At 36.8% G+C, this 23,897-nt stretch overlaps 3 protein-coding genes and 1 pseudogene across 7 annotated transcripts; 2 read left to right on the forward strand and 2 right to left on the reverse strand.

Annotated features, from left to right (window-relative positions):
• Positions 1 to 313: 313 nt before the first annotated feature.
• On the forward strand, positions 314 to 2,670 carry LOC137736382 (uncharacterized). Of its 3 annotated transcripts, none has more exons than XM_068475670.2 (3): positions 314 to 623; positions 719 to 763; positions 1,328 to 2,670. In XM_068475670.2, the coding sequence occupies exon 3, from the start codon at positions 1,366 to 1,368 to the stop codon at positions 2,362 to 2,364; it is 999 nt and encodes a 332-aa protein (XP_068331771.2). In that variant the 5' UTR covers positions 314 to 623; positions 719 to 763; positions 1,328 to 1,365; the 3' UTR covers positions 2,365 to 2,670. The 3 variants fall into 3 exon arrangements, with proteins under 3 accessions (XP_068331771.2, XP_068331778.2, XP_068331762.2); XM_068475677.2 differs by having other exon boundaries at positions 318 to 623; positions 1,325 to 2,670; XM_068475661.2 differs by having other exon boundaries at positions 623 to 763.
• A 952-nt stretch (positions 2,671 to 3,622) lies between these two features.
• Positions 3,623 to 9,812, reverse strand: LOC137741439 (uncharacterized). The gene is made up of 9 exons (XM_068481155.2): positions 9,370 to 9,812; positions 9,209 to 9,261; positions 8,809 to 8,874; positions 7,607 to 7,647; positions 6,753 to 6,889; positions 5,490 to 5,580; positions 5,094 to 5,165; positions 4,488 to 4,600; positions 3,623 to 3,946 (listed from the first exon to the last, which is right to left on the reverse strand). The coding sequence occupies exons 1-9, from the start codon at positions 9,482 to 9,484 to the stop codon at positions 3,822 to 3,824; spliced, it is 813 nt and encodes a 270-aa protein (XP_068337256.2). The 5' UTR covers positions 9,485 to 9,812; the 3' UTR covers positions 3,623 to 3,821.
• Positions 9,813 to 14,224: 4,412 nt separating this feature from the next.
• On the reverse strand, positions 14,225 to 16,686 carry LOC137714956 (DNA-directed RNA polymerases II and V subunit 8A-like). 2 transcript variants are annotated; one of them, XM_068454142.2, is made up of 5 exons: positions 16,557 to 16,686; positions 16,099 to 16,198; positions 15,368 to 15,525; positions 14,812 to 14,948; positions 14,225 to 14,443 (listed from the first exon to the last, which is right to left on the reverse strand). In XM_068454142.2, the coding sequence occupies exons 2-5, from the start codon at positions 16,169 to 16,171 to the stop codon at positions 14,329 to 14,331; spliced, it is 483 nt and encodes a 160-aa protein (XP_068310243.2). In that variant the 5' UTR covers positions 16,172 to 16,198; positions 16,557 to 16,686; the 3' UTR covers positions 14,225 to 14,328. The 2 variants fall into 2 exon arrangements, with proteins under 2 accessions (XP_068310243.2, XP_088542455.1); XM_088686329.1 differs by lacking the exon at positions 16,557 to 16,686 and adding an exon at positions 16,416 to 16,517.
• LOC137725284 (MICOS complex subunit MIC60, mitochondrial-like) lies at positions 16,651 to 22,331 on the forward strand (annotated as a pseudogene). Its single transcript, XR_015956965.1, has 10 exons — positions 16,651 to 17,553; positions 17,759 to 17,898; positions 18,005 to 18,157; positions 18,346 to 18,423; positions 19,153 to 19,245; positions 19,361 to 19,480; positions 20,178 to 20,255; positions 20,374 to 20,552; positions 21,569 to 21,670; positions 21,776 to 22,331. The product of XR_015956965.1 is annotated as an MICOS complex subunit MIC60, mitochondrial-like (transcript).
• Positions 22,332 to 23,897: the final 1,566 nt, after the last annotated feature.

Raw genomic sequence — 23,897 nt, forward strand, 5'->3', positions numbered from 1 at the left:
ATTTTTTGTGACAGGGCTAAAACGAGCCCTATGACCCTTTGGTCCTCGGTTGGAGATGAAAGTAAATATGGTCTTTTACTGTTTATTAAAATATTAATATCTTGGAGAACCAGATGGCTAAAACGAGTCCTCTCGCCACCCTAAGTTGGACTAATGGGCCTGAGTTCTGCCATTTCAGCCCCATGAGTCGTTACCCATACAATCAGAGATCCCCGGGGCTTCGCCACAAAGGATTTGCGGGAAGGGGTATTTCCGGAAAATAAATAACAAAAAATATCGTATATTTAAAAGAAACCCACTTCGTCCCGTTCTCAAACAGAAAGAAACGACGAAGAAATCTGAACGACGAAAATAGATGAATGGGAAGGAACCCTAGAAATCCCAAATTCTGAGAAACCCCCAAATTTCCCAAATAAAAACAGAAATTAAGGAAGAAATCATTTTTCTTGTTTCCGTTCTCTCTCTCACATACTTGCTTTTACATTTTCTTTTTATTTTTTTTGGATTTTGGTTTTTGTTTTGGTTGTTTTCAGGAAACAACGAACACCGATTCCAGCACTGGGTCTCTTTGTTCCAATTGGGAGAAGCTCTATACAGATTTAGCTTTCTCATCTGTTTTCTGGGTTTGCTTCTTCATAGATGCTGATGCTTTCTCTAATGGTGGGTTTTGCGTTGTCAAACTAGGGTTTTCAATTTGTTCGCTCCCCTTTCTTTGTAGGCCTTTTGATTTTTCGTCGCGGCTGCCGATCAAGCGCTCATTCGTGTAAGTGTCCTTACTTTACCTCTTCGTTCCCCTGCAATGCGTTTTTGCTACTAGGGTTTTGGTTTCGTGCTTTTTTCTGGTTGTTCTGTTTCATTCGATTTGCGGACTTCATCAAAATTTTGGGTTCAGGGTTTCGTATGTACTCTTCTTCCGATGCATTTGACATTGATATGATTCGCAAATTTTTTTTTTTTTTTTTTTTGCATAAGATTTGATCTATGTGGTTTTCTCTCCTCCAATTTCGATTACTCATAAATTTGTGAAATTAGAGTGAATGAAAAGAAGAAAATATTAGATATCGAGGAGGTATTGTTTTGGGTTAACTCATAAATCTTATATGAAGAAGCCTTTGGTAATTTACAGAGTTACGGGTTAACTCATAAAAAACCCACCTTGTCCTTTTAGAATTAGGAAGACTATTAGAATCCATATGTGATATGGAATATTGTGTTTGTGTATGCTTGTACACCTATTTAAATCCCTTGATAACTGATTCTCAATATACCTCCTACAAAATTATTCGAAACTAACTAACTGCCTTTTGCGGATTGAATTTGGAAGCAGAACATCATATAGAGGGAAGAAGAAGAAGAAGAAGAAGAATGATTAAGTACGGGTTGAACCTAAGGGGGCAGCAGAAGAAGCAGCCGACAAGGCCTCCTGTCCCTAAACCTCTGGGTTTTGATGACAATGACGACGACAATGATGTTGAGAAGGAAATATCTCGCCAGGCTTCCAAGAACAAATCTCTCAAGGATATTGAGGAACAGCAGAGGAAGGCACTGGAGCAGGACCCGTCGGTGTTCGACTACGATGGAGTTTATGACCAGATGAAACAGAAAGCCATCCAACCTCGGGTGCAAGATCGTCAAGAGAGAATGGCAAGGTATATTCCTGGTATACAGAGAAAGGCAGAAGAACGAAAGCGAGAGCAGGAGATAATATACGAGAGAAAACTACAGAAAGAGAGAAACCAAGAGGATCACCTCTATGCAGACAAGGAACGCTTTGTCACAGGTGCTTACAAAAAGAAACTTGCAGAGCAAGCAAAATGGGCAGAGGAAGATCGACTGCGTCAACTTCGGGAGGAGAAAGATGATGTTACCAAAAAGAAAGACTTGACTGATTTCTACTTCAACCTTCAAAAAAATGTTGCTTTTGGTGCAGAAAATGTGAAGTCCAGGAAGCTAGAGAAGCAGGAGGAATTAAGCAGGCCAGATAAACATGAAGATAGAGATAGACCAATTACTGTAGCATTGGAGCCATTGGGGCCTTCCAGTGTGAGAGAGGGGCATCTAGAGAAGCAGACCGAATCAGGCAAGCCAGACAAACTTGAAGACAGAGTAATCGCTGCAGCATCAGTGCCGTTGGAGTCTCCCAGGGTGATAGAGGGACATCAAGATGAAAGTTTAACCCAGTCTAAACGTCGTGATGAGCTCTCTGAAGAAAAGCAAGCTTCAAATGCATCAGCACAGGAAAAACCGTCAGTTGAACAGCCGCCAGAAAACCAACCGAGTAGTAATCATCATAAAAGAAGTGCAGATGACGTGGCTGCAGCAAGAGAACGCTATCTAGCAAGGAAGAGACCTAAAGAACCATAGAATTTCTGCTTGTCATGAATGTTTGTAAAGGCTGAAAGAAAGTAATGTTTGATACCGGGAGGGATGCAATTTCGGATCCTACGATGCACTGTCTATGGTATGTTCTTGTGTGTTTTGTTTAAACGTTTCACCATTTGACTGGATCATGTTAGGTGATAAGATGAATAAAAGAATGATGGTTGGTACACTATGTGGAGAGGCAAAAATAAGGACAAATTTTTCATGGTATATCGTGTATATACTAATGGAATATCTTGTATTTGATATGAAGCGTTTACGGATCAATGAATTTTCAGATTTAAAGTAGAGACATCAACTCACTGGTTCAAATCCTCTCAGTTCTCATAGTTTAGATAAATTTAGAGTAAATTATCTTGTCGTTCGTCAAAAAACATATCAACCATTTTGTTCTTGAAGACATCACAAAACAGATCCCTCTGTCTTATTATTTGTGGTTGGGTCAAGATTTTTCGTGCCTATTCTATTTTTCACTTAACATGAAAGAATGATAGGAACTTCCATAAGAGCAAGTTCATCCTAATTTTAATCCCCTAAGGAACAGCCCATTTATTCCCCTCCCCACACCCCCTTCCCCCCAACCCAAAAATCCCAATGATTTCCAACGATGGCCATTAGATTTCCAACGGTAAAAATTCGATTTCCAAATCAAGGGTCCAAGTTTCTCGGCCTAAAAAAAAAGGAAAAAGTTAGAAATCTTACCGTTGGCCATATGTCCAAATTTGGGCTGTTTTGAAATCCAACGGTCCGGATTTTTTAACTTAATAAAAATTTATAAAAAAAAATGTTAAAAATTACAGAAAAAATAAAACAAAAAATTATAATTTCAAATAATGACACGTGACGTGACAAGATTGGTTAAAAATTCAATCTATTTTTTAAAATTAAAAATAAAATTATTTTATAAAAAAAATTTAATACGAATTGCTTAGACTATTCAATTTACGAAGATGCACTTGGACAGTTACTGTTCATTACAATCAATTACTGTTTATTTAGGTGGATTGAATTGACCATTACCTAGAAGGTTTTTAGGAGCGGGAATGCTCTAAAAGCTGTAGATAAACTCAAATTTTCCTTGAAGCTAATCCCCAGTAGGGCACTTATTAGGTGCGAATTAGGGTCAATGATTCACCGAGCATCATAATTTGAGAGGCACTTTAATGCATTATTTCAAATGCCTCTCTCAAGTGCGATAATTGCATGCCAATAGCTAGTTTGTAATCCACGTGCTATAATATGAGTCAGTCATTCAAGATTGATATTTCATCGATCTAAGGTATAAATTTAATAAATAGGTATGCGTCTTATACCACAAGTGGACTATCGCAAACCGAATAATACACATCAAAGAAAAAAACGTCCCTCGGGCAATATAAATAGGTAACACACATCAAAAGCCAAAATCACACGCTGATTAAACATATCATTATCCTTTGTTAATCACTTTCTTCATCACTTTCCTGTATGTCTAAGTGATTCATATTCCTTTCCAGTGGCGGAAGCCCATCGTCGGAATCACAAGAGTCGTCATCTTCACCGAGAGAGGACAGGTCTGCTCCTCCTGTAACAGCAGAAAACAGACGTGCTGAGATTATCATACTTTTCCCTACAAAGATGCTCTTTGGAGAGATATCACCTCCGTTCAATTGAAATGCAAAACACCTTGCTAAGGCCACTTAAGCAAATTGGCACCCTCAATTGTTGCCCAGATAAACCGAGTGAACGTGTATAATCTTAGTACTATGTTGGTTACAAAACCTGGTAACGAATTTAAGCAATATTTACAACACCAGACCAGACAATCTCATCCAGTGCGAAGGAAAGGGTCAAATGTTGGTTGATAGGTCAGGTCTCTGTGAATAAGTGCCCAACAAAAGGTAGGGGGCACCCTTCATCAACCACCAACCCAATACTGTATTAAGATGAACAGGCTGACGAGCAGCATACAACCACAAATAAAAGTAAAATAGAAGACCCTACAAAAATGAAAAGGATTCAAATGAAATGCTCCTGAAATCTTATGGGACATGAGTCGAAACAACAGATCAAACCTGATGTCTTGTAAAAAGAATTTACTTTCTGTTTATAAAAGTAAAAAGTACCTTTTACTTCTCTAGGAGACTTTGGAACCTGACTGGTTTGTGAAAGCCAATCATTTTGGACTGAAATTATTTCAGCACTATTTTCACATTTGGAGTATGCCTTCAGAAGTTCCCTGCATTGATACCATGATAATAAAGTGGTCATTACTTGAACGTTAAGCGGTTGGATACAGTTGAATTTCAGCCACTAATCTCATTAGAAAACACTAGTCAATCTGGGATTGTATGGAACTTTCGTTTTTAACCTGACGTCAGTCATAAATTACATTGTTTCCTAGAATTACAATATCTAAATCCTCTGAAACTGTGAGGCCAGAGACCGAGGAAGAAAATCCTGAAGAGAGTAACAACCTAGATCAATCTGGAAGTTCAAAAACTAAAAAGATATTGATTTAGCTAAGATCATTTTTCTTTACTCAAACATGACCAAATTATACTAAAGGCATGTCATAAAAAGTTAGACATCATTTCGTTAATAGGTTGTACATTTTCTTCGTCAGCTACATGTTTGAATTGACACAGCTCTAATTTCTTACCTGGACGATGATTTCTGATGAACATATATGCAAAACTAAATACAAAACCCAATAAAAGATAATCACATACCTATTGAGGGACAGGAAAGCATGACCCCATTTGAACTTTCCGAGCAACAAATTTGCAGTTTCTTCTTCCCCACTGTAAAATCGTATAAAAGAAACATTTAAGAAAAAAAATCAACTGCATGTCCGGCAGATGACATATCAAACTGTTGAGCCAAATAGACACCAAATCCTAAGTTGGCCCATTTTCAGGGAATAAATTGGCTGAAAAATAGTTCAGAGCTTAAATTGACAATCACGTGATAATTAAGTTATTCTATGGAAAACCCTAAAAGTCATAAAACTTTAATAAGTTTTATTTTAAGAAAGTGAAAGAAGTAAACATAAGAGATTGAACTGGTATAATTAAGGACCAAAAAGGTATCAGCTTCTGCAAGGTAATGAAAAGAGACTCTAGTACCATATGAACAAAGCCGCAGATAATGCCTCCACACAAGATAGTTGACAGGGTCGACCATAATTTACTGGATTTGCTGCTACAAGCCAAGGCACTGCAAATTATATGATTTGTAAATGTTAGTGAGCTGGTAAGAAGAAAACTGTCAAACACAGAAATTCAACTTCATGCATGTGAGAATACTAGTAGCTTATTTACAATCAATTTTGTGATCCATTAATAACACCATATAACATGATTATAACAAGCAGAAGAATCAATTACATTATAAAAATGATAAACAAGGTTGCTATCAATTTAGACTAGTAGCGAACAGATAATTATCACATTAGGTAGACGAACTTTAATTAAACATGGTTGCTCAGCCTGGAAGCAATGCATATCAGCTCTGTGAGCTAACTTTCTGTGTCTCTGTTTAGAAAGGCTATTCTAGTGTTGCTAACGGTATGCGACTGGTAAGAAAAATGTCACGGTAACAGGTTGCATTGCAATACAAATATAACATCTACAAGGAATGACCACATGGAAATTATTTTATCCTGAGAATGAGTCTACAATGAGAGAGCTCCGTGTCACACTCACTTACACAATACTGATGGCATTTTTAAAAAGGCACATAGCACATATCAGGCTCCAATCTTGAAGCTAACCAGTTGTGTTTTAGAATTACATAGCAAAAAGCCAGACAAATAACCAGTTGTGTTTTAGTTAGAAACTGATAAATTCTTTTGGAATTTCTTCAATCACTCTCCCAGTTAGTAACAGTATTTTCAGTTTCATAGTTTGCTAGGGCAGTCTATTTGCATTTTCTTCATGTATTTATTTATTTTTGTTACTCCAAAGGAATTTTTAATTTCATTTTCTATACTTACAGACACAGAGAATCAGTGTGGGCGAGAGACTTCAGAGGCTTACACACACTTCAAAGGATACAGTTTCCACCTTTATTCTTAGATTTATGACCAGGGTTTTATTTGTTAATGGTAATATCTTGTACGGTATAATGAATCACCATGTGTAATCTTAAGACTTTTTTCATTTTTTGTTAATATAAGAGTACACATGAAGACTAAGCTCCCACCGAGTTATGCATTTGAAACTCTGTCTTTGGCATATCAAATTTGTATTCTCATATTTAATGTTTTCATAGTGCACATCATTTTTTTAATAGACATGTTGGACACTCCTGGTTGTCTGTAGCCCCATATCATACTATAAATAACCTACTCCAAGCTAGCTAATTGATTGAAGAACCAAAGCTCATACAGAGGCGAGGAGCAGTGCAACGCAGCTTCACAAATGGTACATCATCCAAGCGTGCCCAAGAGCAATCCACAACAGCCAATCCTTTTCGCTGGATTAAACTATAATCTTCTCTTGAGACACAAAGCGTCCCAACTGGACTGCAGAAATGGAAAACACTAGTAAAAGAATGCATATATGCACCTTAATGAACCAAGAAGCAGTAATTGTCATTTCAAATGCATAAACTGTTTAGTGAAAGGAACAGCAGAATTTATATGTGTTTCTATGATGAACCATGAAGTAATGAATGTCATTTTAAAAGTATAAACTGTTCAATGGAAGGAACAAAGGTGCTAGTATAAATTTCCATTAGAATATAAATTTCCATTAGAACTATAACAAGAGACTCTCCTAAAGCTCAGCTTAACCCAATATCTCTCCTAAAGAAACGGGGCAAAAATTCTTCAAAAACTGAAACACTCATTCTTTAGAGCTCAGATATTATTTAGGGTGGAAATGTAGATGAAGCGAAATTGATAATTTGAGGGTAATGCAGAAGGCTATAATGATTCAACCTCTCCCATTACACCATCAGAAAGATCAAGTGATGCTCGCTTGATTTTTGGAATATAATTTATTTAAAATTTTCTGTATAATATTCCAGTGCAGCAAGATACTGATATAAAACTAACACAATACAACATGACATTATTAAAAAAAATGTAATTAACATATGGGTATAGTAAGGTAAAACGAAGAAAGTTGAGGTTCCACCATAAAACCAATTGGCAATATGGGAGTAGCCCACACATGCAAGGTCCCGTATTTCTCCGATCTGAGATTCACTCTCAGTACAAGAAAATTTCTTAAAGTACCTCAAAACAATGCCTCCAAAACCATTATTGACACGCAATTCCTGCAAGAAACAGTATGAATATTAACAATAAAGAAATTGCAAAAGCAAAACCATATAATAAATCTTAAATTCCATATCCAGGTTTTACAGTTTAAGGAAAATGCATTTGGTACCATGTCACAATTTTGTTTGTCCCAACAAGTTCTCACATTTAAATATTATGTACTTAATTGTGTCATAGTTGTAACCCAGTACACTCCAAAACATTATAGATCAGTGGCAGAGCCACCAAGGGACCAGAATGGTCTCCAGCCCATCCTGCCTTTTTTTCTTCTTGCTACTATAACAGATGGTGTTGCTGCATATCAGTCTAATACTCTTAAAATTCAGGTGTGTTCTCAATCCAAACTCTTTTTCATTCCAGGCCAGCCTCCTTTTTCTCTCCGTCCCTCTTTTGGCGGTGCAGTGTTCACTTTCCCTCCTTATTCTATCAACTTTTCTTTGGCTTTAACTTATATTTTAGAAAATTTCTTGCTTGCTCCTTACCTCATATTCGGGTTTATGGCTTTGTGCAATGTTTTTAGTTCTCTCTATTGAATTTAGGACCTTTCAATTTTTATGCAAATTACTCCGTTCTCTCATGTTTTATGTTCAAATTACCATATATATGAGAGGCCCTCCCACACATTAAATCCTAGCTCCGGCACTTTTATAGATAGTTTAATAGACCAAGAGTTAAAGGCAATCTTCATATATTTGGTCATGAATAGGCTCAAGTGCTCATAGTGCAAACTAGGAAAACTTAATCAGGACAAAGTCAAGAAAAAGATCGATAAACTTCAACACTACGCAGGAAAAATTCTTGTAATGTCATAGAACAACATATATAAGATAGAGCTTCTACAAAAGAGTTATTGTTTTTCACTTAAAAGATGTAAATTCGACCTAATTCTCATTTCAATACTTCCCTTTTACAATTGAAAAAAAAAAAAAAAAAAAAGTTGTACACATAATATCTAACAAAGATTTCAAAACACTAACCCTATAGCCAATTGATCAAATCATACAAACGATGACAATTTACCATCCATATTAAAGATGAAAACTTTATAGAGATGACCACAAGCCAATTCTTTTAACAGATGGAAAAAAAACCTAGGTCACATACAAATTTTAAAAGCGAACGAGTGATTCAAAAAAAAAAAAAAAGCAGGCACTTACTTTCAAAAAGCCAAATCTTGAAAGCTTGCGTCCCGTGCATCTTTTTGCATCACATTGGCCAAAATCCTGAATCAACAAAACAGCACCAATTGATTTGAGGTTCACAGAATGGACTGAAATTAAGGATAACATTTGAAAAGTTCATTTTAGCTGAACAGAGTAAGGCCACAGGATTCGGATGTTATCTCAAACAAATTAGTCGAAATCAAATGCAGTAGATTTGTACACCCTCTAAATATGAACAGAAGTCATTGCAATTGAACTATAATCGAAAATAACAATCTAAGACGAATATTATATGTAAAAACAGAGACAGAAAAGCACACCAATTTGAAGAGAAAAGAGAAGTTTAAGGGAAAAACAAAGCTTGTAGTAAAAGAAAAAGCAAAGAAATGCATACCCACATTGCAAGCTGGATTTTGGGACCTGTTGCTGTTGGCTCCTCTTCAGTAGCTGCAGTACCAACCAAAAAGAAAAAAATAAAAATAAAAAACCCAATGAAACCACAGCAGGAATTATATCAAACACCTTGTGTGCAAGAATAGAAACAAAATTGGAGACCTCGATCAGACGGTAGGGATTCATCAGACTGTGGAAGATGGTGATGGGTCCGGCTAGATTGCCCACGGTCACGGTGAGGCGGCTTATGGTTCTTGAACCGCTTGTTGTTACCCATTTCCTTTGCTTTCTTTTGCTTTTGCTGCGGAATCTGCGCACGCGTTCTTAGCTCTCCTCAGACAGGGTTTTAGGGTGGCTCGTCTGGTTTGCTTGCTGGGCTTTTGTTTTTCGTTTGTCGCGAATTCAATTAGAATTTTGATAAATTTTAACAGATTTTTATATTATTTAGCGAAGAAATTTTCATTGCATTCGGTACACGGGTTATGGGTTATAATATAAAGCACTGGAATACTGGAATAAACGAATTTTACTTGCATTATCCTACCTAGAATCGCCCGTGTTTTGAACACAAAAAAATATATATATATATATATTTTCAATTTGATAGAAGTGTATTAACGTGACTTTGGTATCTTATTTCTCTATATTTACTTGGTTAATTTTTATTTGTTATATTGTTTTACGTTATTTTCGTTTTATTATAGGTTTAGTTACTCAAAGTTGACAATTAGGGGTTAATTGGAGCAAAATGGAGCGGTTTTAGAGTTGGTTTGGATAGCATGCATGGAAAGAACAAGGGTTGGACGTTTTTGGAGTTTGAATGGTGCCAAGCTTGTGCAAAAATCTGGAGGAATTGAAGTTGAGGATTGGAAGACAAGGAAATGCACAAGGAAGCAGAGTCTTGGTTGGAGTGAAACACAATAAAAAAGATTAGCAGCTGATGTGCATTTCATCTTATCATATCTCTAGCTGAATTAAAGAGTCATAATCACTTTGAATCACTCTCCAACTGAATACTTAGAGTCCTATTATAATCCATAACTCTCTTACAAACATATAGCTGAATTGAAGAGTCCCAAAATTCTCTTACAAACATATAGATACTTGCATCCAGACTTTTAAGGAGACAATTCCTTCATCCACACAACCATTCTCTGTCTGCCATTCCTACCATTCATCATTTGCATCCATTCGAGCCGTTTCTACCATTGAAGGTACATGAGTTCTTAGTTTCTAACTTTATTTAGTTTCGATGATTATTGTAAGTTGTTTTCAATTATCACGAACATGTGTAACTACTTTCTGTTTAGCTAGAGGTGAATTCGAAATCATGACCATATTATTTATATGAATTGGTTGCATCCAGCCAGTTATTGTTTCATAAAATGTGAATGTGATTTTATTATCTATGTTTATTGATAACTTATTATTGTATGTCTATTAAGAGGGCCGCTTAGTTTGCATGTAGGAATTGATGCTAGAATACAAGGTAATTTCACATAATCGCCATGAATTTGTATTCGCAAATAATAAATCACTAGTCATGATTGAGTTAAGTAAATTCTTTGGAGGAGTATCATTTGTCATAGATACAAATGTTTGTCAATACTTATGATTTTCATAGAGCTTCATGATATTTGATGTAATAACCCGTCTCGATTTTATCGAAACGAATGGGGTATTTTCGTTCTTTTAAAATTGGTTTTTGGGTCTTAATTGGTGAGCCCAAGAGGCCCACCCCTTGATTTGTGTCCCCCGGCCTCTCTCTCTCTTCTCTCTCAGTTCTCTCTTCTCCCTCCTTTTCCCTTATCTCTCCCTCTCGACTCTCTGTAACTCTCTCCTTCCCTTTTCCCCAAACTCACACACACACACACACACCCAAGGAGACTTCGACGACGACACCACCACACCACTGTACCACGCTTTCTCTTTCTCTCTCTCTCTCTCATTCTCTCTCTGCACAGTGGTACCCCCACTGTTTGGAGTTCGACTCTGGCAAGATTTCTTGTTCCTCGACCTTGGTAAGCTTCGGAACTCTCTCTAGTCTTTCTCTTAGATCGATCAAACCCTAGTTAGGACTCATTTTAGGTGCTTTGGTGAAGGTTTGTAGTGAGAAACAACTTGGAGGTGTTTTCCCAGTTTTACCGACGAGTCCGATGGCTTTTGAGCCAATTTCTGGCCAAACCATGGCAAGTTGCCCCGCGTGCAAGGTATCAATCTCTTCGTTTCGCTGAGTACTACAACTTTCCTTTGAATCTTACCCAATTTTCTGGTGACCTCTGAGACTATCAAGGCGTTTTCCGACTATCGTGCGAGGTACCATTCTCTTCGTCTCGTCAAGAACTATGATTTTCGTTTTTGAATCACTCGATTTCGTTGAGTGTTGACAAAGTTATGAATGTTTAAAGTTTGTCCAATTTTCCGGCCAAAATCCATCTTTCTTCTTCTTAAGGTCAGGCGACCCACCAAACTTAGGCCCTTTGGGCCGTAACCAACGTCGGGGCTTGGCCCGCTAAAACCTCAAACCCAAATCCTTTTAAGTCTAGGCCTTAGGCCGGATTACCAAGCCCAACCCAATTATTTGATCTTTATTTATTTATTTGTTTATTTTCCTTTTAAAACCCAAAGGCCCTTGGGCCATTTGAATAGGGCCTTCGGCCTTGAACTTAAAGCCCTTTTGGGTAGCCCTGAAACCTTTGGGCTTTGGAACCCAAAGCCCCATTAAGTCCTAACCCATTAACCTAACCTTTAACCCTAGCCCAAGTCTTTACAAAACCCTTTAACATTTCAAACCCTAAACAATAACTGGCCCATACCCTTTTTGGGGAATATTCCATTAGGGAATATTTTGTCAGGGAATATTCTTTATCTTGACTTTTCGAAATTTACCTAGGACATTTCTTAAGGTAATTCGACAATCTGAATCCGTTTTTTACGTCCGTTTTCCCAAATTCAATTGTTATAATAGATTTTTATTAATTAGACCCTTTATGTGCTTAGGGGTGATTATTTGTGGCGATTTCGTCTTCACTAATTTAATTGGCTCTTTAGCGGTCTGTGAGTGGACCCCTTTTTAAAATGCATGTTTTAATAGTAGAAATGCATACATGGAAAATCATGATTTAACAATTATGTTCTATGAAACGCTTTGAGATGACATGCTTACTAAGGCTAGATTGAATTACTACTATTTTTCCTATAACCCGTGTTTTTTATAGAATATTTGATGGATGACGATATACTATTTAAAACATGTTTAGAACACCTTTTCATAGTATAGATGATGGATGACTTTATACTATGAAGTTGCTTTTCAAATATATGTATGTTCAATAGTTTTGTACTTACCTAGTGGTCCCTATTCCGCTACGGGGCGAGGGATAGATTCCGTCCCGAGCGACAGTTACGGTGTTGGCATAGGGCCTGAAGGGTTTTTCCTCTGGCAATTAGCCCAGGGATGGGGAGCTGGCACGGGGCTTCAAGATGATTTTCCTCTAGCAATTGGCACAGAGACGAGGAGCTGGCATGGGGCCTAGAGGGATATTGGACATTCACTAGTGATTACGATATATATGAGTTATGATTTAAGACATTGCACCGCATGCTAGGTTTCGGAAAACCTATTTTTATCATGATATATGTGTTTTCATAAAACCTGGGGGTTAGTATGTTAATAATTGTTTTATTATATATATCAACTTGGTCCACTCATGTTTGTTTTGCGTCCCCTTCAGGACTTAGAATCGAGGCATACAATCCCAGTGTCAAAGCACTTCCGCATCGGCATCTTCGAGTTCTCTATCTAGGACCCATTCTTTTATTCATTCAATTTTATATTATTTCTTTTAATATTCTAGTTAGTTGTATGCTCTGAACACGTTCCTTAAATGCATATTCATTATATTTAAGTTTATAAGTCTTATTTATTTCTTTTGCTCAACATTTGCATTCAATAAATGACTTTCGTCACTCTCGGGTGTTGGCTAGCACGTACCTACTCTGGTATTCGGGGAATATCGGGATTGAGGCGTGTCATTTGATATGAATATTTATCACGTATCGTAGTTAGATGTCATGAGAGGAATAATTTGACGAGCAAAGCTTCATTTTCATTGAACTTAGGAAAATTTGAGGGTTAATTAGTGTGTCACTATTAACTTGGGACATTGTCATAACGATTTATAGAAAGAATAACTAGAAATTGATTTGTATGCACATGTTTCATGTGGAGAGAAGAATCCTTTAATTAACTTTTCACCTATTTGTCACTCACAACTTAATTTGCTTGTTGCTGTTAGTATGTTTACTTCTCAGGCTTCTCCTCCAAACTCATTTGGACTACTTCTATCCATGTGATGTTATTTCGTGTTATTTCTTAATCTCCAATTAATCTTGCCCACATAATTAATCCAAACTACCTACCAAAGAAGGTGAAAAGACTATTTAGCCTTCATGGGCAATAATGAAATTTTACAAAACCAAATTTTGTTGTTTTTTATCGAAATCTCATCTACAAGTGATTTTAGCATATATTTAATATTAAAAAATAAAAAATAAAACCTCTCTTTTTATTCTCACTCTCACGTTCTCTCCCTCTCTCATCCCCTTTTTTAAAAATAAAAATAAAATATATTCATAGACACAAAATGTGTAGGCATATGTTAGTAAAAATTTAATCAAATGTATCAACCGAAAGGTCTTATCGTGAAAGGATTGTCTTTTAGGACTACAACCAACAAGGGCTAGATTTAAAACTGAAAAACCAGCCGCCCTAATCATGACCAACCAGGAAGTTTTACAACTTACAATTGCACTAATGCTAGGAAGACTAAATTTAGAAATAAAATTTGCAAACTAAATGAAGTCTCGCCAATAAGTAATAAACCAATCATCAACTTTCATGTCTTTTAGTTTCCAAAATTTTGTCAACAAACTTAGCTTCCCTAGCATGCAATATGAACTCAAAAAATTGGTTCACCAAGAAAAACATACATCAGAAAATTGCAAAGTTGCAACATTGGCAGCGTTAAAGAAACGCAAAAGTTGAATTCGACCTATTTAAAAGGGTATAAAGTAACAGCAATGTAGAGGTTTTAAAAGCCTTCAATCATGCGAGAAGTCTCACATCAATTTCCTGATAAGCAAAAATAAGTTCTGATCAATCTTAAACTTAGTACAACTCGAAGGATCTCCTTTCAGCATCATCTGAAGCCCACCAAATGAAGCGTATACCTCCCTGAAGCCAATCACATAAACCCAGTCAAAATGCATGTTAGGAAGATGACCGCAAGGCCGTTAAACGATTAAAACAAGTTCATCTCTTTTTAGTCTCACAATTTGCAAGAGGACAGCAATATACCAGAGATCAAATGGATCTCGACCTAAATGTGATTTTTAAAACAAGAGCCCTACTTGCATATATCATAAGCAATCCCTAAATGATATCCAAAAAAATGAACGCCCACTAAACCAGACACACGTCAGTAACGTTCACTCTGCGTAAGTGAGAGTGTCTGTGCGTGTATGTTGAGTCATGAGCTCAACTTGCAAACAAGAAACTTCAAAGGTTGCAAGAAAAGATAGTTTGAACAATATGTCACGTACACTTTGACCTCAGTCTTTGAACCTTCATCTGAAGCCTTGGGGTTTCCTTTTGAAGATTCTGAACTTGCTGTTGACATTTTGTACAGCAATCCATGCATAATATATTCAAATTTGTCAGCAAGAGATTTCTGCTCAACCTGCCAAAAGGTAGCAGTATTCAGGAATACGCTCAAATCTGGTAATTTTAACACATTATACAAAATGGAACAGGATATTGTTCTTACTCGTCTTCTCTACTGACAGAGATCATGGGAAAGTAAGAGAATCAGACATGAACATGTCAATGGAATGTTTTACTATAAACCGTCAACTTTGTATACTACAAGCCATTTGAAATTTTACTGGCACTAGTCTATTCTGCCCTTTGCTTCCCTTACTGAAACATGTGAAGACACATGCACATGTGCCCAGTTTTCAATCTACCAACCCGTGAGATTACATCAGAGTTCAAATTTGGGATGTCAAAACATTAGTACGAGGAGAGGAAAAATCCTACCAATTCTCAAAGTTATAATATATTTCCACTTCAAAAGGAACATCATGCAAAGTAGAGTACCTGTCCACGTTTTCCAGTAACAGGTGCTCCGCTCCACTCGAGTGTGGGAGACAGCACCATCAAGAACTTCTCCTTTACATGCATAGGATATATTTCCGTATTCACATCCAGGAGCAGCAACACATCATGCTTCTCACTCTGTGCTACAATCCGGGAAACTAAAGAAACACATATCAAAATTAAGCAGAGCACCAAAGAGCATTAGAATATTTTTCAGACAAGTCGAAAGCTTTATAGATCATGCCATTGCCAAGCCAAACTAACAGTGTGAAAAGGTGTTTTCCAACGATGTGGGGCAATTAATTACGTGAGGGCAATGTCCAAACCCCAAAGGATTGACCATTAAAAAGAGCGGAGAAGAAATTTCGACATATTTACAAATAGCAAAATTCATTCTAGTAAATCAATTAACAAATAGAAATGAATTCTCATTTTTTATGTTGCTTTGAATATAGACCTCAGTTCAGTTCATTGAAGTATAAACACAATAGAAATTAATTCTACAACGCGTAAAAAGAAATACAATGTCCACACACACATTTAACAACAACGAGACTCGAGTAATGCATATGAGGACCATAATTATGCTAAAAGAGGATTAGATGGAAATAAATTTCAGAAGCAGATAAATGCATCTGGTGAAGATTGGAAAACCTGAATGAAATTGTCTGGCACTGGCAAGTGGCAATGACGAGAGAGAGAGAGAGAGAGAGAGAGAGAGAGAAGCAAACCTTTGTCAAATTTTTTGCCATCTGGGTCCACTTTCTCAATGCTAAATATATCATCAAACAGGAAATCAACCATTCTTACCCAAGTTTGTCAAAGTTAGACCTACACAATCATGAAATAAAATGAAATTAAAGCCTCATAAAACAGTAAAAAGAATGATATTTGAAGTTGAAGCTACCTAAAAAATGCACAAAAGTGGTTCTGGGTTTCTCCTAAAACTCAAATCCCAGTTGCAGAAACACAAAAGCATCTAAATTCAAGCAACTCCAAACCACAAGCAACAACTAACAAGAATCCATATGGAATGGAAGAAAATTACCCAAAAACACAGACCCTTTTCTGAAACTATTCAAGTGAGAGAGACAGAGAAAGAACCCACAAAATTAAATGCAGAGAGAGAGAGAGAGAGAGAGAGAGAGAGAGAGAGAGAGAGAGAGAGAGGTAGTTAGGTTAGGGTTACCGAGCTCAGAGATGGAGAGGACGAGCGAGCTGGGAGTGAGAAGCCGCTGAGGAAGAATTAGGCGTTGGGCGGGAGAGAGTGAGGAGAGCGCGAGATGTACTTAGGGCTTCTTCCTTATTTATTTACGTACCCGGCCCAGACCAAAACGATTCGTTTTGCCACTTTATTAGTTTGCCACTCGGCTCCTTCACCTCCACCACCACCACCACCACCAGCAGCCCCACTAGAACGAACCCCTTTCTTTCGGGACCGTCGTCCGCTGACTCCTCACGCGCTCCGACCGTTCATCAAACATCTTCACTTCAGCGCCCTCTCTCTCTCTGTCTCTCTCTCTCCCCCCAGAAGTCCATGTTGCGAAGGTCAATTCTGCAGATTGCATCTCGTCGTGGGAAGGGAATTCTCTGCCGCAGCCTCCAAAACTTCTTCCCACCACCCTGGCGGTGCACCCAATCCGCCGCCGGGAAAAGGCGGTTCCAGGGCCAAAATTTTCCTCGGAAGCGCTGCTGTTGGTGCTGGGTTTGTGGCAGCTTACAAAACCGGGTATCTAGACCCAATTTTCGGTGCGAAAGAGAAGAGTGATTCAGTTAAGGATGCCGCCATTGGTTTCGAGGATCACAAACATGTAGGAGAAGAAAAACATGATGAAGAAAGAGCTGGCATTGCTGAGGAGAAGGTGGAAACGCAGTCGGATGTTCCCAATGTTGAGGGTTTGAGTGGAATTATTGGCAAAAACCCGCAGTCTCGTGTGGCTGATGGTAATAAACCGGAGAGTGACATCGCAAGTGAGAAAGGTTTGCCTGAGTATTCCCAAAATGCGAATCTTGGGTCATCATCTGAAGGAAATGTAGACGTGAAGAGTGCAGAGGAAGAAACAAGTGTGGAGAAAAATGAGGTGATACAAACACCGCGAGTGGTTTCCCAGACCAATGCAGATCAGCAAGAAAATGAGGTGAAGACACCGCCACCACAACACGATATCACAGAAGACAAGGCAGAGGTAGTTCTCATTTGGGTTCCTTTTAATAATTTTAAGTACTTGTGGATAGTGAATGCTAATAGTTTAGGCTGCCATTATCAACGCAACATGATATATCACAAGAGTTATGAGTAAAACCAATTGTCAATTGGACATTAACATTGAAGAGAGCTTATTTGAATGGGTTTTAAATGAAGTTACTTTTGGCAAAACTTTGTTTTTACAGGTTGCATTAGGTATTGGTGAAGAGCCATCTCAGATTCTCTCCTCAAGGCATATCATCTGAAGGATGAGGCCAACGAAAGCATCAAATTAACTAATAGGCAGGATGGTAATGAATACGATTGCTTTCCTAATGAAAAAGAGGTAATTATAAGCAATTTGTGTTCATTGTTTGATGCATATTGATGCTGCAATATTAAAAGGGAATGTCCAATTGTACTCTCTGAATTCTGGTTCTCTAAATTAATAGGTGCTCGATGTAATCAAAGGGCTAAACGATGCTTACATATCCAAAGATGGAAAGTTAGTTCTTGACTTCTTACAAGCCATTCATACCGCAGAGAAAAGTCAAGCGGAGTTAGATGCTTGTGTTTTTTTTTCAGAAGAAAAGAGAAAGTTAAAGGTTTCTACTATTACTTACCAGAATTTATGGTTCGCTTTTCTTTATAAGATTGACTAGATTGTCATGGGGAGCTCCGTATTTTTCATAAATTTACAAGAATTTATGGCTCACTTTCGTTTATAAGATGGACTAGAGTATTGCGGGGAGTTCTGTACTATTCATAAATGTGACTACCTAGCTCACCACAGGAGAAGTATGAAAAGGAACAAAAGGATGCTGGGGCCAGGGAACTGATGCTTGCAGAAGAGGCAGCAATGCTAGACAAGGTTCAAGAGCTCTCTCATATATCTTATTTGTTTTATTTTCAATAGACTATCTTCTTGTTGCTTGCTCATTTGGAGCCTTGACTGGGAGGATACCTTGTATAAACTGTGTCCGCATGAGTTGTTAATTATTGACGGACATTTTGCATCACATTTTTTATTCCCTCATGGGTATTTTGCACCCGCTTGGGAATAAGTCTTTGGTGTATTATTAAGAATTTTGAACTATGAAGTATTAGTATTTCAATACAGACTCAAAAAGTTTGGAGTACTACAATAATTCCATGCAAGACGAAATGACCATGCATGTTGACCTGTTTTACTAGTCATTCCATTGTTTCACTAGCACAAAGGAGTCTTTTGTCTTCTTGTGAAGAGTCTAGTCTGTTATTTATTGTACTTATCTCATATGCAAGGAAAAGATGCATATTTTCGGCGTAGAAAATGATCATTTCTTCGCATGAAACCTATAGGAGGACACATATCCTGTTGGAATACTAGTAGTGTAAAGCATGAGGAGTGTAGATAGGTAACCTGCATAGCACATGCATGTGCACAGAGTCGCATGTATTCTTGGCCACCGCCCAGACCTAGTAATCCTGATTATTCAGGACCTACAAATAGCTTTTGTTTAATTCAATGTAGCTACTGTTCGTACTTTTTTTTATTTTTTGTATTTTTTTATATAGGGCAATTTATAGTTTTTTCGTATTTTTTTCTGGTGCTTTTGAGGAATTAAAGAGAGAAGGGGCAAAAGCAGCTGCTGCACTCAAGTCACTTCAAGAAAAGCTTGAAAAGACATATAAGACAGAACTTGAGCACAAGGTGGACAATTGCTTTGGTGCTGTCATTTTTGTATTTTATTATATCTTTTTGTCTTTATGGTGCATCAGCATATTATGACTGGTGGATTGAAATTGATTTTTTGAAGTAAATGCAGGAAAGTGAAGCAGAGATGAAGTTAAAAAAGGTTGAGGAATTAGCAAAAGCGGGATTGGCAGCAGCAATTGCAAGGGAGAAGACATCCCAAATTGAGAAAATGGCCGAAGCAAATCTTCATGTAAGATTACTACTCAAGTCACCATAGGATAGATCAAAACACCTAAATGTGGATTTATGGTCCTAATTTTGTGTTTATTTGTATTTGAACTGTCTGAAAAGGACAAAGTTTTAATGAAGATTGTAACTCTGATTTTTTTTTTGAGAGAATTTAAATCCAGAAATTTTTTTTGTTGCCTACAACAATTGCTTGTAAAGTACTGCTCAGCAAATGAACTCAGTTCACCCATGTCAGTGCTTACTTGAAGTTTGTATTTTAGGAAAGGAACAAAAACAATTAGGGGGAAGTGTAATAGATGCCGGCACACAATTTTTTTTTTACAGAAGATCCCTTTTTCCTTCGTCAAAAAAATGAAATGCAACTCCAATTTTGCTGGCCACAAATTTGTTGGTGTAAAATGCTCTAGCCATTTATGCATATGCATCAAAATTTTGGTCCCTTTTTTTCTATATCATAAGCTTATCTTGATGGCTGAAAATTCATAAAAGAATTAGTAAATGAAATCAGACCTAATGGTCCCCGTATGATCCTTTCAGAGGATTAAGGCATGCAGGCTTCAATTTTATACAACTTTGAGTTCGTAACTGATGCATCTAGCTTAAATAGATTCATAGTGCGAATGTGTGTATGAATGCCTCTAATTAGTGGTTGACGACTTTGTGCACTACAAAATCTGATGTTTAGGTTCTTTTTGTAGATAAATGCCTTGTGTGTGGCATTCTATGCAAGATCTGAAGAAGCTCGTCAGACTCACTCTGCTCACAAGTTTGCTTTGGTAATTATTATATTATTTTTCCTGCCTCCTTTTTATTTATTCATACCGTAATCAGGGATTCTTCAAGCCCTTAAGTTTTATCTATCAATGATATGTGTTGTGATTGTGGGTATTGCAGGGAGCACTCTCACTAGATGATGCACCTTCAAGGGATTACCAATCGAGAGAGAAATAGAGGCTCAGCAAACTTATCTTGAAGGTATTGATAAAGATTCAATTTTGGATGTTGTCCTATCATCTCTTCCTGAAGAAACTCGAAGAAATGGCACAGATACCTTATTGCAATTGAATCAGAAGGTTAGTAGGTATTTTCTTACTTTTCCACGTATTTCCTAGAGGAGATCATTACCCTTATGATCAACTGTCAAATCTTGTCACCCTTCCGTAACCGTTTTCTTTTAAAGACTGACCATACCTGTTTATATAGTTGATGGAAGGAATTATTTTCTTCCTGGAAAGTTTGATTGCACAACAATGACCTGCTATTAATTCATTGCATGTCTAAGGTTTTTTGACATAAAGATTGTTAAAATTATGCTCAAGTGTTGCCTCAGAAGTCATACATCGTTTTAGAGCAACAGGCTACAGATGCATAACATCTTAAGTTACTAACCCATGAAAGATGACTGGTCAGACTTTCAGGTTGAATTGCTTTCTAAATGTGCATTCAAAACTGTTGATGAGATGTTATCTACTAAATTCTTTGTTTATTAGCAAGGATTTTGAGGAAATTCCCCCGTCTGCCATTTTTAAGACATGACTTTTGGACTTATCTAGGCTGATATTGTTAAAGTTTTGTTGTAGACTAGGATCTTTTTAATCTATTGCCTATGAACTGTTATATAAAGTTGACCAAAATGCATCACTTCTTATACCCTGAATGTTTGACGAAGTCATGCCTTGTTTCTAATATATTTTTTGGTTGTGAACATATGTAAGACTAAAATTTACTATGCTTTATTGAGGATGCATCGACTAAACTTTTCAAATAATTCTTAAATGTTTGTTTAGTCACCTGAGTTCCATTTTTTTTAAGATTGTAAATTCGTCTTGGCTCTTTCCTTAGTAAATGCAGAAAGGTACAGGTTCAGTATGAGCAATATCCTGACTTAGTGAAAATCTTTATGAAAAATGGATGAGATATTAATTGAAGTTGCTGATACATGAGTTCTCGGCGTTTTTAGTATGGCCTATGAAGTTCTATGAACTGAAAATAGTTGAGTGCTTCAAGTTCTGATTAGTGAATTCAGGAAATCATAGTATGGATGGGTTACACCTAGTGCTGTATTTGTTAAACTTAACTCTTGGTGCAGTTTGATGCCTTGAAAGGTTCAGTACGGCACCTCAGCTTAATTCCTCTTGGTGGTGGCGGCATTTTGGCGCATTCCTTGGCACATATTGCATCCTGGTTGAAGGTAAGTAGATATGAGGTCTGGGTTTCCGTTCTAAATCCACTAGGAATTTAGTATAAATCAACTTATTGGAGTGCTTGTTGTACTTGTCCTTGGGATTTTGTGTAGGTGAAGGAAGATGACCACTCTGGGGATGGAATTGAATCCATCATCAACAAAGTGGAGTACTACCTTGCTGAAGGAAAGATAGCCGAAGCAGCAGAGGCATTTGAAGAGGGAGTGAAAGGCACCCAAGCAACGGAAGTAGTGGGTGAATGGGTGAAGCGTGCTAGGAATAGGGCTATCACGGACCAAGCTCTAACACTTCTCCAATCTTATGCTACTTCTATCAGCGTTACGCAAAGTCCATTTCTTCACTACACATACAGAGCCTACCATATTAAACTGGAGGGGCTAGCGCTTTGAGAGATACGTAAAATGTTGTTTGATCTAGTGTTGTAGCTCTCGATAATTGTCTAAACAAACGAATCATCCAGTTCGATGTGTTACGTGCAGAAAGAGTGAAAATGTGAGTTCTTTTCATGCAGGCTCACTGCCATGGGAAGTATCCGGATCATCCCTTTGAGTGGCATTTTGTTTCAGTTGCTACAAAGTTTTGCATATAATGGAATGATATCAGTGCTTCAGGACACTATTCAAACAGAAGCGACCAAGTTTTTGAGTAGCCATGCTGTTCGTTATTTATTTGTATGTACTGAATTTGTTACCATTTGGTATAAACTAAGCGGCTGTTTGATAATATTTTTGTTTTCAAATTTTTGTTTTTGTTTTTTTCAAACTAAAAATTCTTGGTAATTATTTTTAGTTTTTATTTTTCATTTAAAAAAAAAAAACTTATAGTAGTTACCATACGAGTTTTTAATTAAAAAAAAAAGAGAAACTAAAAGCGAAATTATTATCAAATGGCTCTTACAAACAATGGTCATCAAACGAGTTCTAAATTTCTGCATGCATAGCAAAGTACCTTGTTTCTTGGGCGATTCATTATTAAGCGCTTCATGCTTACATAATTTATAAACATGACACTTGACATCCTAATTTGTATAAATTTAAAACTAAAAACTCATTTTTATTTCGTCCATTGTAATGTTGCTCATCCCCTCTTCTTTAGTGTAGATAATATCGTTTGTTAAAAAAAAAAACTAAAAAAAAAGGGCTCATTTTTACTTCTCGAGAAGTTTGAACTATTCTATGTCAATTATATATATTTTTTCTGATTTTTATTTTAAAACAAAAATGATAAATTAAAAAGATGCATGTGGATGAAATTATATAGCAATTAAGTTATTTGTAAATAACTAAATATGACACTGTTCCTAAGTTAGCTGCAGCCTGACACATGACATGAAGAAGGAAACATCCACGTCAGACAATTGATTCGTGTGACAGCGAAGATGATGTAGTGTGGTTGTATTACAATTAAATTACTAAATTTATTAATTAAAATTAATTGTTAGTATGATTATCAATCCTAATCGTAATTAGTTGAGAAATCAAACTCACATGATGTCTTTTAAACATTAAAAATAAAAAGAACAACACACAGAGATTTACTACTCAACTAATTGCTGCTTTGGTTTTGATTTTGATTTTTTTTTATCATACGATATATTTGTTAAATTAGATGTTAGATTAGAAAGTCAACAAAATTTGAAGACATGTTGTGGTGCAAGAATAACACTTCTCTCTACCACTCTGGTAGAACACCACTTGCAATTTTGATTTTTTTTTTCTTGGGAAATGATTTTTCACACTTGAAGAGAAATCATGTTTTTTAAATTATGTTTCAAGATGTTAGAGGTTCTTAGTGGATGAGTGAGATTCAAGAGCCTAGAGTTTCTTGGTTCAAAGCTAGGTTTTTTTGTATTGGTAAGATTAAGAGCGATGATGGCATGCCACTTAGTACTACTGTTTAGTGGTATTCATCTTTACTTGTAAATGAGAGGTCTTATGTTCGGTTCTCGCCAAGGGTGAATTTGAGCCACTTTATTACTCGCTCGCTGTGAAGCTTAGCCACCCTTCCCTCTCAGTGTATATTATCGTTTGTTAATAAATAAATATATATATATATATATATATATATATATTTGATGGCTCGTCAAGGTAGAGATGGCGAATTGTAACTAGAGGGACAAGAGCCTCCGGCCAGTTAAATAGAGACAAAATAATAGTAAACCTAAACTATTTAATTCGATTGAATGTACAAGATTTATTAGGAAATGTTTATCAC

Source organism: Pyrus communis, chromosome 15, assembly GCF_041283825.1.
Source record: "Pyrus communis isolate YQ-2024b chromosome 15, ASM4128382v1, whole genome shotgun sequence".
Taxonomy (NCBI): Eukaryota; Viridiplantae; Streptophyta; class Magnoliopsida; order Rosales; family Rosaceae; genus Pyrus; species Pyrus communis.

Coding starts and splice junctions, on each gene's coding strand:
- LOC137736382 (XM_068475670.2), top strand. CDS start 1,366: ATGATTAAGTACGGGTTGAACCTAAGGGGGCAGCAGAAGAAGCAGCCG.
- LOC137741439 (XM_068481155.2), bottom strand. CDS start 9,484: ATGGGTAACAACAAGCGGTTCAAGAACCATAAGCCGCCTCACCGTGAC. Junction 8,875..9,208: donor AAATCCAGCTTGCAATGTGG/GTATGCATTTCT, acceptor TTGTTGATTCAG/GATTTTGGCCAATGTGATGC. Junction 3,947..4,487: donor GTCTCCTAGAGAAGTAAAAG/GTACTTTTTACT, acceptor CTGCTGTTACAG/GAGGAGCAGACCTGTCCTCT.
- LOC137714956 (XM_068454142.2), bottom strand. CDS start 16,171: ATGGTTGATTTCCTGTTTGATGATATATTTAGCATTGAGAAAGTGGAC. Junction 14,949..15,367: donor TTACTGGAAAACGTGGACAG/GTACTCTACTTT, acceptor ACCTTTTGGCAG/GTTGAGCAGAAATCTCTTGC. Junction 14,444..14,811: donor TCAAAGACTGAGGTCAAAGT/GTACGTGACATA, acceptor GATTGGCTTCAG/GGAGGTATACGCTTCATTTG.